We start from the raw sequence: 15,572 nt of genomic DNA on the forward strand, positions 1-15,572 counted from the left end.
TTGGACTCCATGATCTCAAAGCTCTTTTCCAACCTGGTTAATGTAGTGATTCTAAATTATTACCTGCATGCAAGCCTGGGGATACAGCTGTGCTGGGAACTCACAGATTCAGCTTGCATTGGGTTGGAAGGGACCCTCAAAGGTCATCTTGTTCAACCCCAGTGTAATCAGTAGGGATACCTCCGGCTGGAGCAGGCTGCCCAGGGCCACACTGAGTCTGATCTTGAATGTCTCCAGGGGTGGGACATCAATCACATCCCTGGGCAGCCTGTTCCAGTATTTCCCCATCCTCATCGTGCAGAGCTTCCTCCTGATGTCCAACCTAAATCTACCCTGCTCCAGTTTCAAACCACTGCCCCTTGTCCTTCTAAACAGTTCTTCCCCAGCCTTCCTGTAGGTCCTCTTTAGATATGGAAACTCAAATGAATTCACTTTTCCACTCTTCAGCCAGGATCTAGCCTGCAGATCATCAGTACTTTCCAGCACCACAGCTTGCTTGTGTCTGACTGCTCAAAGTACTCCTTTCACCTTAACAATGAAGAGGAAATGTCCAGTGAGCAGCCCTGCGACTTTGTGAGCCTGCACCAGGAGTCTCATTACCTCTGCAAGACACCTGTAAGGATGCTTAGGGGAACAAGGGACCTCCTACCCTTCTGCCTGAGCTCTTCAGCTCCACCATACAAAGGCAAAGCTTTGAGGGTCCTCTCCAGGTAAAGGATGCTTTGAGCCCCCAGGACTAGAATAATGACCCAGGTAGGTGGAACCAGTCAAGGAGTTAAAAATGCAAGAGGCTTTTATCCTTCAGGGTCCACTATGCAAGCAGAGCTCAAACAAGTGAGGTCACCTCTGCAGAGCCTCAGTTGGTGCTCAGTTGAAGACAGTATTGCTTTTTAAACTGAAGCCCAAGGCAAGCAATAAAATGAGAACAAGATGCTCTCAGGCAGGTCAGCCTGCTGCCAGCTTCGTTCCTGACCAAGGCAGAGCCAAGGCCCACGTATTTCACACTCTCCTCGAATTATCCTCTCACCTGGACGTTATTGCTGCCCTAACAGCCACAACCAGATTTAGCCAGTCCCAAGGTGTCTTTAAGCAGCCAGCCAAGCAAACAAGAACCTCTATTTCCTCATTTGCAACAGAGCAAACTGCTTCTAGGGTGTTATTAGACTGTGAAAAAAACAGGTCCCAGGAGAAGACAACAATAAAAAGTCCACTGCAGTACCTTAATTCTGCTGCCTGACTTTCAGACTACCCCAAAGCACAGCACACAGACATCCAAGTGCAGCACCAACAGCTGTAACTTAGATAAAAACCAATTTCACTCCGCTACAGGTCAGAAGAAAAGGTGCAGAGTACAAAAGGCAAAGGCTATCTGCTCTCTACACTTCTGCCAGCACAGATTTTAACCACTCTGAATGCAAGATTCTAAGACCATTGGTCAGGCCTGGTACCTCCAACACCAGCCACAGCTTTTCAACACCCCTATAGAATAGAATAAACCAGATTGGAAAAGACCTTCGAGATCATCCAGTCCAACCTATCACCCAACACCATCTGATCAACTAACCCATGGCACCAAGCACCCCATCCAGGCTCTTCCTGAACACCTCCAGGGATGGGGACTCTACCACCTCCCTGGGCAGCACATTCCAGTGGCCATTCTTTCTGTGAGGAGCTTCTTCCTACCATCCAGCCTAAACCTCCCCTGGCACAGCTTGAGACTGTGTCCTCTTGTTCTGCTGCTGCTTGCCTGGGAGAAGAGACCAACCCCCACCTGGCTACAGCCTCCCTTCAGGGAGTTGCAGAGAGTAAGAAGGTCTCCCCTGAGCCTCCTCTTCTGCAGGCTAAGCAACCCCAGCTCCCTCAGCCTCTCCTCCCAGGGCTGTGCTCCAGACCCCTCCCCAGCTTTGTTGCCCTTCTCTGGACAGGTTCCAGCAACTCAACCTCTTTCCTAAACTGAGGAGCCCAGAACTGGACACAGGACACAAGGTGTGGCCTAAACAGTGACTGCCTCCATCACATCCAAACTGGCTGCCAATTGAAGCCCTCAGTGCTGAGGGGGCAAAGGAACAGAAAGTTTGAGTTCCAAGGGACTGCCTTTGGTTCTTTCACCCAGTGTGACAGGGACTGGCTGCAGAGTGCTTGAGAGCAGAGGAATGATTAGCAAAGAAAATAGTGTGGGTTTCAGTATTTCCTCCCTACAAACCAATCTTGTTGATGTAAAGCCTAGGGGAGGAGTGTGATAGCTTGACAAGGGAAAAATGATGAAAGTGAGGGGATGCAAAACAGAGTGTCAGAAACCAGAGGGAGCACCATTTGCTACTTGCAAGGCATGTGTGTACTTTGGTGGTGGCTGGTCAGGGCTCTTTTTGATCATGAAAAGCAGACACTGGGTTTGTGGCAGAGGAAAACAAGTGTTCACAACATGCTTCGTGGCTATATACAGCCAAACTAGCTGCCAAAATACTCCCTTCCAACTGCCTGCCTGCAGGCACAGTGTTGCTCTGCTGCCTGGGTAACCAGAGCACTTGTACACCATGGTGACAGGGACCACAGGTATCTGACCACCTTCTGCCCTTCCCTTTCCCTACTGAGCACAAAACAAGGCAAGGAACGGCACACGTTCAGCCCACACTGTGTTTATATAAAGCCTGGAATGTGGTTGTGTCAGTTCTGGAAACATCACTTAGCAATGAAGGGATCAGATGCTGACCTCCCCCACCTCTGGGAAAACAAAAGCTTGACTTTGAGATGATGCAGATGAAATGAAAATGCTGCTAAGAGCTGAAGTGCCCATGGTGATATGATGGGAAAACTAACTAACCTGCAGCTATTTCCATCAAGAAGTCTCTGTGAGCTGCCAGGCAGAGGGCCAGAGCTGCTTTTACCATGCTTCTCCATACCAGTGGGATTATGGTGTGGTAAAGTGGGTCTCTGATTTCCACAGTTACAGGTAGGGTGCTGCATGGCTCCATTTATGCAGGCAGGCAACTAGATCAGAGCATGCTCAGCATTTTACCAACACCTATCATGACAGCACAAACATCCAGAACAGTTGTGGACTGCTGTAGGAGGGACCAAGGGTTCAAGGGGAAAGGGAGTAAGGCTGTTGGATGGGAGGGGAGTGGGAAGGATATGCTTGGGATGCAAATAAAAAGACAAGTGGGGATTCCTTCCTTTAGGAATCTGGAGATGAGCCTGGAAGGGAAAGGTTGAGTGAGTTCTCCCTGACCCAGTGCAAGGTGGGAATCTCAGAGTCATAAACACACAGCAAGGAAATAGCTATGACAGCCTTGAATTTCCAGCCCTGCCAAAGAAGAGGTAACATTCTGCCTGTAAACATGAAAATAAGATCCCTTTAAAATAAAAATACATATTCCTTCTACAGGAAATGTGATTGCAGCCTTGAATTTCCAGCCCTGCCAAAGAAGAGGCAAAGACGTTGCCTGTAAAGGTGCAAATAAGAGCCCTTTAAAAAGAGTAATCCTCTGCCTTATGGGCAAAGCACTGAAAGGCAGCTGAACAACAAAAACCACCTCAGAAGAGAATACTTCAAACAGTTCCTTTGACTTACACCCAGGTTTAAAATAGCAATTGAATAAGAGAGCCTGAAGAGCCTAACGTGCTCACCTTCCCGTCGTAGCGCTTCACGATGAACTGATCCAGGCCCAGGTCTGAAAGAGAAAGGAGGAGGTAAAAAAAGCCACAATCAAAGACAGATACTTCCAAAAATAAAGTAATGCTCTGAGAGGGTGAAAATAAGCATTTCCTGGGGTTTCTCTTTGAGTAAAGATGAAAACACGCTGTCTGGATAACCTCAGTGGAGCACAAAAGGCCAGAGGGAATTCTGTCTGCACTGAGCATTTGTAACTGTGCATTTTGATCAGGAAATACAATCAGCTCCTGGCACCACAAGAGAAAACCTCTTTCCAGCAGGGCCAAGAGGAGCACATAGGACTGTCAGGGTTGGAAGGGACCCCAAGGATCATCTAGTTCCAACCTCCTGGACATGCACAGGGATACCTCACACTAGGATCAGGCTGCTCAGCCTGGCCTTAAAACATTAAGGGATGGAGCTTCTGCCACCTCCCTGGGCAACCTGTTGCAGTGTCTCACCACCCTCATGGGGAAGAATCTCTTCCTAAACATCCAACCTGAATCTACCCATTTCTATTTTGGCTCCATCTCCCAGCACCTCTCAAAAGTATTAAATACCCACCCCAAAGTGGAAGATTTCTTCACCATTACCAGGCCAGTATTTCAGCCATGACCTGGACAGGCTAGACAGTTGGGCAGAGGGGAACCTCATGAAGATCAAGAGGTCAAGTACAGAGTCCAGCACCTGGGGAGGAATAACCCCCTGCACAAGTACAGGTAAGGAGTGACCTGCTGGAAAACAGCTCTGCAGAAAAGGGTCTGGGAGTGCTGGTGGGCAACCATAAGCCAGTAACAAAGCCCTCGTGGTCAAGAAAGCAACTGACCTCCTGGGATGCATTCAGTAGGGAGAGTCTGGAAGATGCTCTGTTCTGCCCTAGTGAGGCCACATCTGGAGTACAGTTCTCCAGTTCTGAGCTCTCCAGTTCAAGAGAGACAAGGAACTGCTGAAGAGAGCTCAGAGAAGGCCACAAAGATGCTGAGAGGCCTGGAGCATCTCTGTGAGGAGGAAAGGCTGAGAGCCCTGAGGCTGTTGAGCCTGGGGAAGAGCAGCCCCAGAGGGGATCTGATCAATGCTTAGCAAGAGCCAAAGGGTGGGGGGCAAGAGGACGGGGCCAGACTCTTTTCAGTGCTACCCAGTGATGGGACAAGGGTCAATGGGCACAAACTGGAGTCCAAGAGGTTCCATCTGAACATGAGAAAAACCTATTTGCTGTGAGGGTGCTGGAGCCTTGGAGCAGGCTGCCCAGAGAGGCTGTGGAGTCTACTTTTCTGGGGAGACTTCCCTCCAGAATCTCTTTGATTTCCCCCTGGACACAATCCTGGGCAGCCTACCGTGGGTGACCCTGCTTTAGCAGGAGGGGTGGACTGGATCATCTCTGGAGGGCCCTTCCAAGTCCCTTCCATAGGCTGGGATTCTGTGATAAGCATGTTCAGAAAACTGACTGGTTTTCAGTAACACCTTTTGAGTGGCTCACAAATGGGAAAACTGCTGATATAATTCACAGAGCTATCCCCAAATAAATACAGCACTTGTTCATTCTTTAGCATAAAATTGCTCCTGAACAGATCTCAAAGGCAAAGCTGCAGCTGCATTCATAAGAAGGAAAGCACTTTAGCTGGAAGGGCAGTTTGGAGGAAGGCAGGGAGAAGGGTTATTTATACCAGTAAATTCAATCTCTCATGCCATCACAAAATGGGTTTTTTCCTATCTTGAGGGAAGGGGGGAGGGAAAAACCCAGGCCAGCATTTGCAGAGTTGAAGCAGAGAGCCCTCAAGCCAGTCGGCAGTGCCCGGCACACACTGCTGGATATAGGCAAGATGACAAAAGCATTCAGGAAGATTAACTATCTGAGCCTGGCAATCCAAAGTCAGGGAGATGCTCCCTGAGAAGAGATTGAGCAGAACTCAAACTGAGCACTTCCAGTAACTTGGAGAGCAGATTTGTGGTGCTCTGAAGCATAAAAGCCCTCAGCAGAGCTGCAGCACTTCCATTTCCTACCACTCTTTATGGTAATGATCAGATCCTCATTTCAGTTTAAATTAGTGAAAAAAGATGGGGGGAAGAAACCACCAACACAGCAAAACCCACAAATCAAAGCTCTCCCATGCCTGGTGGCTCATCTGCTTGTGCAGGGAGGTAATGAAACTCTTCCTGTCCACTGCAAAGGTTCATCTTGGTTATGGTGCAGAAAATGGATTATTAATCACTGCAGGGTGACCTCCTCAACCTTTTGAAGCCAAAGCAGCTAAAACTCCTCCATCACCAATGTCAAAGGTCAAGCCAACTGTCAGAGGGCTTTCTGGATGTGTGAATATTCAAGCCAGAAAGCACATCCCCAATGCTTTTTTGCAGCTGACAGTAGAGTGAAAATTGACTAACCACAGACATTTTCTCCCTTTCATCTTCTGAGGAGGAGTTCTGACCTCAAAGCTGCAGGTACAGAAGCACTACAGTAAGTGCTGCCACTTTGGGAGGCAGGATTCATTTGACACATGTGCTGCTTTATCAGGCTGGAGCTTGCCCCTGACCATCCATTCGGCTGCTGACCGCTAAGCTGAGCTGAGCTTGATGGCCGTGTGTCATAATAAAGTCATTTCTCAGTCACACCTCCTGTTCCCACGTCAGGAAATAGCACTGCAAGACAGACCCCTGGCAGCCCAGCACCACACACGTGCTCCCAGAAAGCTAGCAAAGGACACTGACTGAAAATAGCAAGGGAAAGTATGTCCTAATGGCACACTCCCCCCCTCAGCTGGGAAAGCAAACAGGTTTCAAAGGACATCCAAAATGAACAGAGAACAAGAAGCTGGGCATGAGCCAGCAGTGGGCACTTGAAGCCCAGAAGGCCAATCACATCCTGGGCTGCATCAAAAGCAGCGTGGCCAGCAGGTCAAGAGAGGTGATTCTGCCCCTCTGCTCCTGGTCTCCAGCTCTGAGGCCTCCAAAACAAGAGAGACATGGACCTGCTGGAGTGGGTCCAGAGAAGGACCACAAAGATGATCAGAGGGCTGCAGCATCTCTTCTGTGAAGAAGAGGTTGAAAGAATTGGGCTTGTTCAGTATGGAGAAGGGAAGGCTCCAGGGAGACCTTACAGCTACATTTCAGTATTCAAAGGGGAAGGCTGAGCAGGGACTGCTTGCAAGGTCTTGTGGTTTGAGGACATGATTTGAAGCTAGAGTAGGGTAGATTTAGGTTGGACATCAGGAGGAACTTCTTCACAATGAGGAAGGTGAAACACCAGAACAGGTTGCCCAGGGATGTGGTTGAGGTTCCATCCCTGGAGACATTCAAGATCAGACTCCATGTGGCCCTGGGCAGCCTGATGTAGTTGGAGGTGTCCCTGCTGACTGCAGGGGGTTTGGACAAGATGACCTTTGAAAGTCCCTTTCCAGCCCAATGCAATCTGTGGATGGAGAGGAGCAGCAAGGAAAGGAGAACAAACAATTCCTTTCTTTCATATACATATATTATATACACACACATATATACATGGGAAAAAGTAAGTATTCTGAAACACAGACTGGTGAGGCCACAGCCTGAGTGCTGTGTTCAGCTTTGGGCTCCTCACTCCAAGAATAGAATAGAATAGACCAGTCTGGAAGAGCCCTTCAAGATCATCGTGTCCAACCCATCAACCAATCCAACCCACCTGAACAACTAACCCATGGCACCAAGCACCCCATCCAGGCTCTTCCTAAACACCTCCAGTGATGGTGACTCCACCACCTCCCTGGGCAGCACATTCCAATGGGCAATCACTCTCTCTGTGTAGAACGTCTTCCTAACATCCAGCCTAAACCTCCCCTGGCACAGCCTGAGACTGTGTCCTCTTGTTCTGGTGCTGGCTGCCTGGGAGAAGAGACCAACCCCCTCCTGGCTACAGCCTCCCTTCAGGGAGTTGCAGAGAGCAAGAAGGTCTCCCCTGAGCCTCCTCTTCTGCAGGCTAAGCAACCCCAGCTCCCTCAGCCTCTCCTCACAGGGCTGTGCTCCAGACCCCTCCCCAGCTTTGTTGCCCTTCTCTGGACACCTTCCAGCAAGTCAACCTCCTTCCTAAACTGAGTGGCCCAGAACTGGATGCAGGACACAAGGTGTGGCCTAACCAGTGCAGTGCACAGGAGGAGAATCACCTCCCTGCTCCTATCACCTCCCTGCTCCTATCACCTCCCTGCTCCTATCACCTCCCTGCTCCTATCACCTCCCTGCTCCTATCACCTCCCTGCTCCTGCTGCTTGACTTCCATACAACTTTTTGGTAACTGCATCTCAACCCTCATGCCTGGTGTAGACGCTGCCAAGTCTCTCCTCAGTGCTCCAAGCATTTCCTTGTTTGCTGAAGACACTTCTAAGAGCACCACAGCAGCCACAGAGATGTAGTTGTCACCATCTCTGCCCCCTCTGACAGAACGGCATCTGACGAGAAGCAAACACGGCACTCTGGTTTGTGCCTGTCTCCGAGATGGGGGAGAGACATTTGGGTGTCAGTGCAGCACAAAAGTTTGCCACTTCTGCCTGCTCCCATGGCACTGTATCAGCAGTGGCAGGCAGTGGCACCCACTGCAGGCAGCAGTGTCATGGTCCTATCAGTGTTTCACACTCCCTCTTCCTCCCAGCCATGCACAACCATCCCCCCTCCGCTCCGCTGCGCGAACCGAGCTGCACACCTGAGTCCCTCTGCAAGACTCTCCTTTCCATGGCCCCTGAGAGAGGAAGCCAATTCAAAAGCTGAATAAAAGATGTTTATACCTTCCAAGCACACAGCTTCCCTCCAGACCTTTCCCTTCTTCTGATACATTTCATTCTTTATGGAGTTAAGAGTCACAGAACTGTTTTGGTTGGAAAACACCTCCAAGATCAATGAGTCCGGCTGCCAGCTTACAGCCACCTGGGGACCTCCCTGGGTCTCTTTCCACAAGCCTTGAAAGCTGACAAAAGGACAGTAACTAACACAGAGGAGGGATTGCTGCCTGATGCCTGTGGTCTTTCTCTCCCTACATTATATAATGTAAAGCCCAATGTAGGGGAAGGTGACCTGGGGCTCCGGGTGGACAGAAGAATGACCATGAGCCAGCAGTGTGGCCTTGTGCCCAAAAAGGCCAATGGCCTCGTGGGGTGGATTAGAAGGGCTGTGGTTAGGAGGTCAGGAGATGCTCCCCTGCCCCTCTGCTCTATCCTGGTGAAGGCACATCTGGAATATCGAGTCCCTCTGTTCAAGAAGGGCCTCAGGGAACTGCTTGCCAGAGTCCAGCGCAGAACCACAGAGATGGAGTGGAGCATCTCCCTTCTGAGGACAGGCTAAGAGAGCTGGGTCTCCATAGCTTGGAGAAGAGGAGCCTGAGGGGTGACCTCATGCATGTTTATAAAGGTGTGAAGGGCACTGTCAGAAGGATGGAGCCACTTTCTCCTCAGTGATGGCTAATGACAGGACAAGGGGCAATGGGTGCAAGGTGGAGCAGAGGAGGTTCCACATGAACACAGCAAAAACCTTTTCACTGTGAGGGTGGCAGAGCCCTGGAGCAGGCTGCCCAGGGAGGTGGTGGAGTCTCCTTCTCTGGAGACATTAAAAGCCCACCTGGATGTGCTCCTGTGTGACCTGCCCCAGGTGATCCTGCTCTGGCAGGGGGGTTGAGCTGGGTGAGCTTCTGAAGTCCTTCCCAACCCCTAACGTTCTCTGATTCTGTGCTATGAAAAAACCCCAAACACCCAAAGGCTCTTCCTGCAAAAGGTGCACAACAGGACTTGAGAGTCTGCACAGACCCCGTGGCAACACTGCATGCCTGGGGACACTCCCATCTGAAGAAGGAAAGGACAGAAGGCCAGCTCTTACAGCCCTGCTCTTCAAAAGGCAGTGTGCAAAGCAAAGGCTACCTCAGGATCGTCTGGAAGCAACAGCCTCACAAACCAAATATCCCCTGGCAGGGCCACTGCCAGAGAGCTGCAGGGACACAAGCAAGTGGCCACATTTAACAGTTCAAAGGAGCTCTGCCACCTTCCACTGAAAAGCAAGGGCTGAAATACTGCTCTCCCAGAAATGGATTAAAGGATTTCCTTCAAGAGAGACAGCAATGAAATCCGTAAATAGCTTCGGGAGGATACCTGGCTGCTTCACAAAGCCTCTGCAGGACTGGCTTCAAAACAGAGAAGGGCAGATTTAGACTGGATATCAAGAAGTAGGTCTTCACTCTGAGGGTGGTAGAACACTGGATGAGGTTGCCCAGGGAGATGGTTGAGGTCCCTTCCCTGGAGATATTCAAGGTGAGGCTCAACAAGGCCCTGGGCAGCCTGATCTGGTTGGGGATGTCCCTGCTGACTGCAGGGAGGTCAGACCGGATGGCCTTTGGAGGTGCCTTCCACCCTGGACCATCCCATGATTCCATGTCTGAAGGCAGTGTGGTGCCCATCACAGCTATTCCAGTGACCACCCAGAGCATCTGGGCTTTGGTGCTTGGTTCTGCTCAAACCCAGAGTTTTTGCCATGACCTGCCCCAGAATATGCCTTTTACTTACAGGAAACACTGCTCCACACCTCATCTTTCACCACACAGCTGCCCTAGTTAGACCACGTCTGGAATACTGTGTACAGCTCTGGGCTCCCCAGTTCAAGAGGCACAGGGAACTGCTGGAGAGTTCAATGGAGGGCTACCAGGATGGTTAAGGCACTGGAGCAACTGTCTTACAAGGAGAGGCTGAGAGACTTGGGGCTGGAGAAGAGAAGGCTGAGAGGAGACCTGATCAGTGTCTACAAAGACCTGAAGGGTGGCTGTCAGGAGGATGTGGCCACTCTCTTTTCCTGTGAGCCTGTGGTGAGAGACTGGCACAGGTTACCCAGGGGGGTGGTGGAAGCCTCATCCCTGGAAGTTTTTAAGGCCAGTCTGGATGTGGGTCTGGGCAACCTGACCAAGTGGAAGGTGTCTGTGGCCTAGAACTAGATAATCCTTGAGGTCCCTCACAACCCTGACAATTCTGTGAAGATGAGCAAAAGAGCTAATTCCCAAGCCTGAGGAAGAACCTGCTCACCATGCACTCAACATGTGGTGCAGGAGACAAAAAAATAGAATAGAATTATCCAGGTTGGAAGAGACCTCTGAGATCATCCAGTCCAACCTATCACCCAGCACCATCTGATCAACTAAGCCATGGCACCAAGCACCCCATCCAGGCTCTTCCTAAACACCTCCAGGGATGGGGACTCCACCACCTCCCTGGGCAGCACATCCCAATGGCCAATCTCTCTTTCCATGAAGAACTTCTTCCTATCATCCAGCCTGAACCTCCCCTGGCACAGCTTGAGACTGTGTCCTCTTGTTCTGGTGCTAGTTGCCTGGGAGAAGAGACCAACCCCCACCTGGTCACAACCTCCCTTCAGGTAGCTGTAGACAGCAATAGGCTCCCCTGAGCCTCCTCTTCTCCAGGCTAAGCAACCCCAGCTGTGCCAAGTATTCCCCTCCAGTGCTGCAACCCAGCTCCTGGTTTTGCATTCCCCCTGCATTTCGAATGTAATCTGCAAGCAAACAATGAGCTGCCTGAGAATTCTCAGGGGAGCATGGCTCTCAGGTTTGTGTTCAAACCCAGAACTGTTTTGCTCAAAGAACTACTTTGCTCTCTTCTATCTTCTCCACCCCCACCAGGCGAGTCAGTCTCTCCGTGAGATAACACAACTGATCTGCCACACCGACTACAACGGAAGCCCTAACTATTTGTTTCCTCTGACAATTATCACATCAGCTTGCAGGTAAATGCTCCTCTCCCTTGCTCCTGGGGCCTCACATCAGGCATTCCAGGCTCCAGAGATGATTCTTGCCCAGTCATGATCTGTTTCCACACACAAACCCCAACGTTCATTCAGCCTCGTGGTTCAGGAGATAACCACAGCGTCACCTCTCCCTCTCACTCACATCCCTTCCCTGAAGGCCTCTCCCACAGATGTGTTTGGTGGATAACACAGAACTGAAGTCTCCATCAACAAACCAGAAGGCAAGTTCAGCTTCTCTACTTTCCTTCTGGGTCTTAAATATGCCTGTTGAAAGCTCCAGGAGATCTGTCCATGGCTGGGCAGGACTCCCCCTCCCCAGCAGACCAGGTGAGCACGTAGCACAGCTGCTGGCTCCTGTTTCTGCAAGACAGCACATTCATCATTTACAAGCTTAACTCAAAAAAGCCAAGGATCACCAGAGTCTTGCAACAACCCAGGAGCCACCTTTGTGCTCAGCTGCTCATGAACAACAACCCCATGCAGAGTTACAAGCTGGGGTCAGAGTGGCTGAGAGCAGTCAGGCTGAGAGGGACCTAGGGGTGCTGGTTGACGGTAGACTGAACATGAGCCTGCAGTGTGCCCAGGCAGCTAAGAGGGCCAATGGCATCCTGGCCTGCATCAGGAACAGTGTGGCCAGCAGGAGCAGGGAGGTCATTCTGCCCCTGTACACTGCACTGGTTAGGCCGCACCTCGAGTCCTGTGTCCAGTTCTGGGCCCCTCAGTTTAGGAAGGAGGTTGAGTTGCTGGAACGAGTCCAGAGAAGGGCAACAAGGTTGTTGAGGGGCTTGGAGCACAGCCCTGTGAGGAGAGGCTGAGGGAGCTGGGGTTGCTTAGCCTGGAGAAGAGGAGGCTCAGGGGTGACCTTATTGCTCTCTACAACTAACTGAAGGGAGGTTGTAGACAGATGGATGTTGGTCTCTTCTCCCAGGCAGCCAGCACCAGAACAAGAGGACACAGTCTCAGGCTGCGCCAGGGGAGGTTCAGGCTAGATGTTAGGAAAAAGTTCTATACAGAGAGAGTGATTGCCCATTGGAATGGGCTGCCTGGGGAGGTGGTGGAGTTGCCATCACTGGAGGTGCTCAGGAGGAGACTTGATGGGGTGCTTGGTGCCATGGGTTAGTTGTTTGGGTGGTGTTGGATTGGTTGATGGGTTGGACGCGGTGATCTTGAAGGTCTCTTCCAACCTGATTTATTCTATGTATTCTATTCTATGAAGTCCAGACACAAAATCCAAACCACTGAAAAACCAAGAATCAAGCCACACAGTCCAGTCAGGTGCCCAGGAATCAGCTCTGTCCTCCGCAGCTCCTCTCCTCCAACACCAACCTGCACAGAGGCTGCAGGGGCGCAGCTGCTGCTTCTGGCTGAGCTTCAGCAGTACCTTGATGGCTTCTTGCAGACAACAGAAAAACTGAAAGGAAAAACCTTTTGTGGCATTTCCAAGATATTTGAGCTGCAGCACAGTGTGGTGGAGCTAGAAAGGTTTCTTTCAGGTGGCAGGAGTCAGGGTTAACCAGGGAGGTTAAGACAGGGATGGAAGAGGAAGACTGCTTTGGGTCAGAGTTGTCTTCACTACAGACTGCTGTGATGAGCTATGAAGCCTTATTGCAAAGGCAACAATATCCTCAGACTAGCTGAGAAGCAGCTCCTTTTCAGTCCAGCATGCCCTGAAATACTCACTTTGCTCAGGAAAACAATCCATGCAGGATGGAAACAGAGACAACAGAAACAGAGAAGAGGACTGGGGAGGCCACCAGCAAGCAGGTCCAAGCACAGGGAAACATTTATTCAGGCCATCAGCTTGGTAGGGCTACAGAGCACTGTGCCACCAATGACCTTCCAGCAGCAGGCAGCTCCAGCTCCTGTTGGGTGAGATGGCTTCAGGAGCCTGTTTCAGGGAAAGCCCACCTGAGTTGCAACATCTAAAAGAGGGATTCTGCAAACCCTTCCCACCACAGATGCAGTATTTTTAGCTGGTTTTGAGCTGGAGCACCGAGCAAGGGCCAGGTACAAAGCAACCATCTCTGTTCAGCCAGCCTTGGAGCAGACCAACCTCTCAGCTACCAGAGGAAGTAGGAGGAAAAACACAGCAGAGGACTGCAGGGAGCAGATATCACTGCTCATGCTTCTGTTGGGGCTTGGGCTTTCCAGATAGCACCTAAAGAAATGGTTCTCTTGCTATTTTGAAGGAGCTTCCAAGCTGAATGCCATTCTTCAGCTTATACTGCCAGACACCTCCAAGCTCAGCACGAACGTGCTGCACCTTAAGTACATCTTGTCTCCTGGAGAAAGCAACAGCAGAAAGGTTTTCCTGATTTACTAAGAAAAAGCAATCCAGAGGAGCTCATGAGTTGGCATTAATTTTGCCCAAGCTAGCACAATGCAGCCCAGAAGTCAATTGACACTTTATGGACAATAAATCAAACTTTCCCCTGCTAATCCATAAAGATGAAGCAGGCAGAGGGTACCTCAGCAGCAGAGCAGCACTCAGATATCTCATTACTCCACTTCCACTCTGCAGCATCTTCTCTCCCAATAAAATGGCAGGCACGTTAACAAGAAGTTATGCACCAAAACAGAGAGCAGCAGTTTGAGCACACAGAGCCTCCCCTGTCCTCCTCCCCTCTCAGACTGCTTAGGCAGGACTGCATTAATTCACTGGAAAGCTACTGCTTTGCAGCACAAATCTCTCCAACACCTCCTGGAAACCCTTGGTGTTAGTGTGGCTGTTCAGTTCAGTTCAAGCACTCCCTCACTTCAAGGAGGGCACTGAGGTGCTGGAGCCTGTCCGAAGATGAGCAGCACACCGGTGAAGGGCCTTGAACACAAGTCCTGTGAGGAGCAGCTAAGAGATCTGAGGCTGAAGGGAGATCTTTTTCTTCTCTACAACTCCTTGAAAGGAAGTTGGAGGTAGGGTTGGTCTCATGTCCCAAGTAACAAGCAATAAGACAAGAGGAAACAGCCTCAGGTTGCACCACGGGAGGTTTAGGTTGGACATCAGGAAAAATGTCTTCCCTGGAAGGGTTGTCAAACCCTGGGCCAGGCTGCCCAGGGCAGTGGTGGAGGCTCCATCCCTGGAGAGATTTAAAAGCTGTACAGATGGGCTGCTGAGGGACATGGTCTGGTGGTGAACTTGGCAGTGCTGAGGGACATGGTCTGGTGGTGAACTTGGCAGTGCTGAGGGACATGGTCTGGTGGTGAACTTGGCAGTGCTGAGGGACATGGTCTGGTGGTGAACTTGGCAGTGCTGAGGGACATGGTATGGTGGTGAACTTGGCAGTGCTGAGGGACATGGTATGGTGGTGAACTTGGCAGTGCTGAGGGACATGGTATGGTGGTGAACTTGGCAGTGCTGAGGGACATGGTCTGGTGGTGAACTTGGCAGTGCTGAGGGACATGGTATGGTGGTGAACTTGGCAGTGCTGAGGGACATGGTCTGGTGGTGAACTTGGCAGTGCTGAGGGACATGGTCTGGTGGTGAACTTGGCAGTGCTGAGGGACATGGTATGGTGGTGAACTTGGCAGTGCTGAGGGACATGGTCTGGTGGTGAACTTGGCAGTGCTGGTTTGGTCTTGATCTTAAAAGGTCTCTTCCCACCAAAACAACTCAGTGATTAACCGGCGGAGCTAGTACAGTCACAGCAGGCTATGCCACTACCTTAATGGGGTCTCCAGGGAGCTCTCCAGGATACACCACTACAACACCCTGGGATGAAGGCAGGATGCTCCAGCCCTGGCAGAAGGTACACCCAAGTCATGACAAAAAGAAAGCAGCCCCAGCATTTCCCTACGAATCTATGGCTGAGATTATCCTGTGAGTCAAAAGCCCCAAATGGATGTGAAGTAAGGCTGGACTCAGCACTGCTTAGGCCACACCTTGAGTCCTGTGTCCAGTTCTGGGCCCCTCAGGTTAGGAAAGAGGTTGAGCTGCTGGAAGGTGTCCAGAGAAGGGCAACAAAGCTGGGGAGGGGTCTGGAGCACAGCCCTGTGAGGAGAGGCTGAGGGAGCTGGGGTTGCTTAGCCTGGAGAAGAGGAGGCTCAGGGGAGACCTCATTGCTGTCCACAACTCCCTGAAGGGAGGCTGTAGCCAGGTGGGGGTTGGTCTCTTCTCCCAGGCAACCAGCAGCAGAACAAGAGGACACAGTCTCAAGCTGTGCCAGGGGAGGTT

At 50.9% G+C, this 15,572-nt stretch overlaps 1 protein-coding gene across 4 annotated transcripts in view; it reads right to left on the bottom strand.

Annotated features, from left to right (window-relative positions):
• MICU1 (mitochondrial calcium uptake 1) overlaps nt 1–15,572 on the bottom strand; it is a 195,507-nt gene that overhangs the window by 111,420 nt on the left and 68,515 nt on the right. For all 4 annotated transcript variants that reach the window (XM_054174645.1, XM_054174644.1, XM_054174646.1 and 1 more), the window contains one exon: nt 3,628–3,671. In XM_054174645.1, coding sequence (XP_054030620.1) covers nt 3,628–3,671 — 44 coding nt within the window. The remainder of the gene's footprint in view (nt 1–3,627; nt 3,672–15,572) is intronic.

The sequence above is a fragment of the Dryobates pubescens genome, chromosome 30 (assembly GCF_014839835.1).
Source record: "Dryobates pubescens isolate bDryPub1 chromosome 30, bDryPub1.pri, whole genome shotgun sequence".
Classification (NCBI taxonomy): Eukaryota; Metazoa; Chordata; class Aves; order Piciformes; family Picidae; genus Dryobates; species Dryobates pubescens.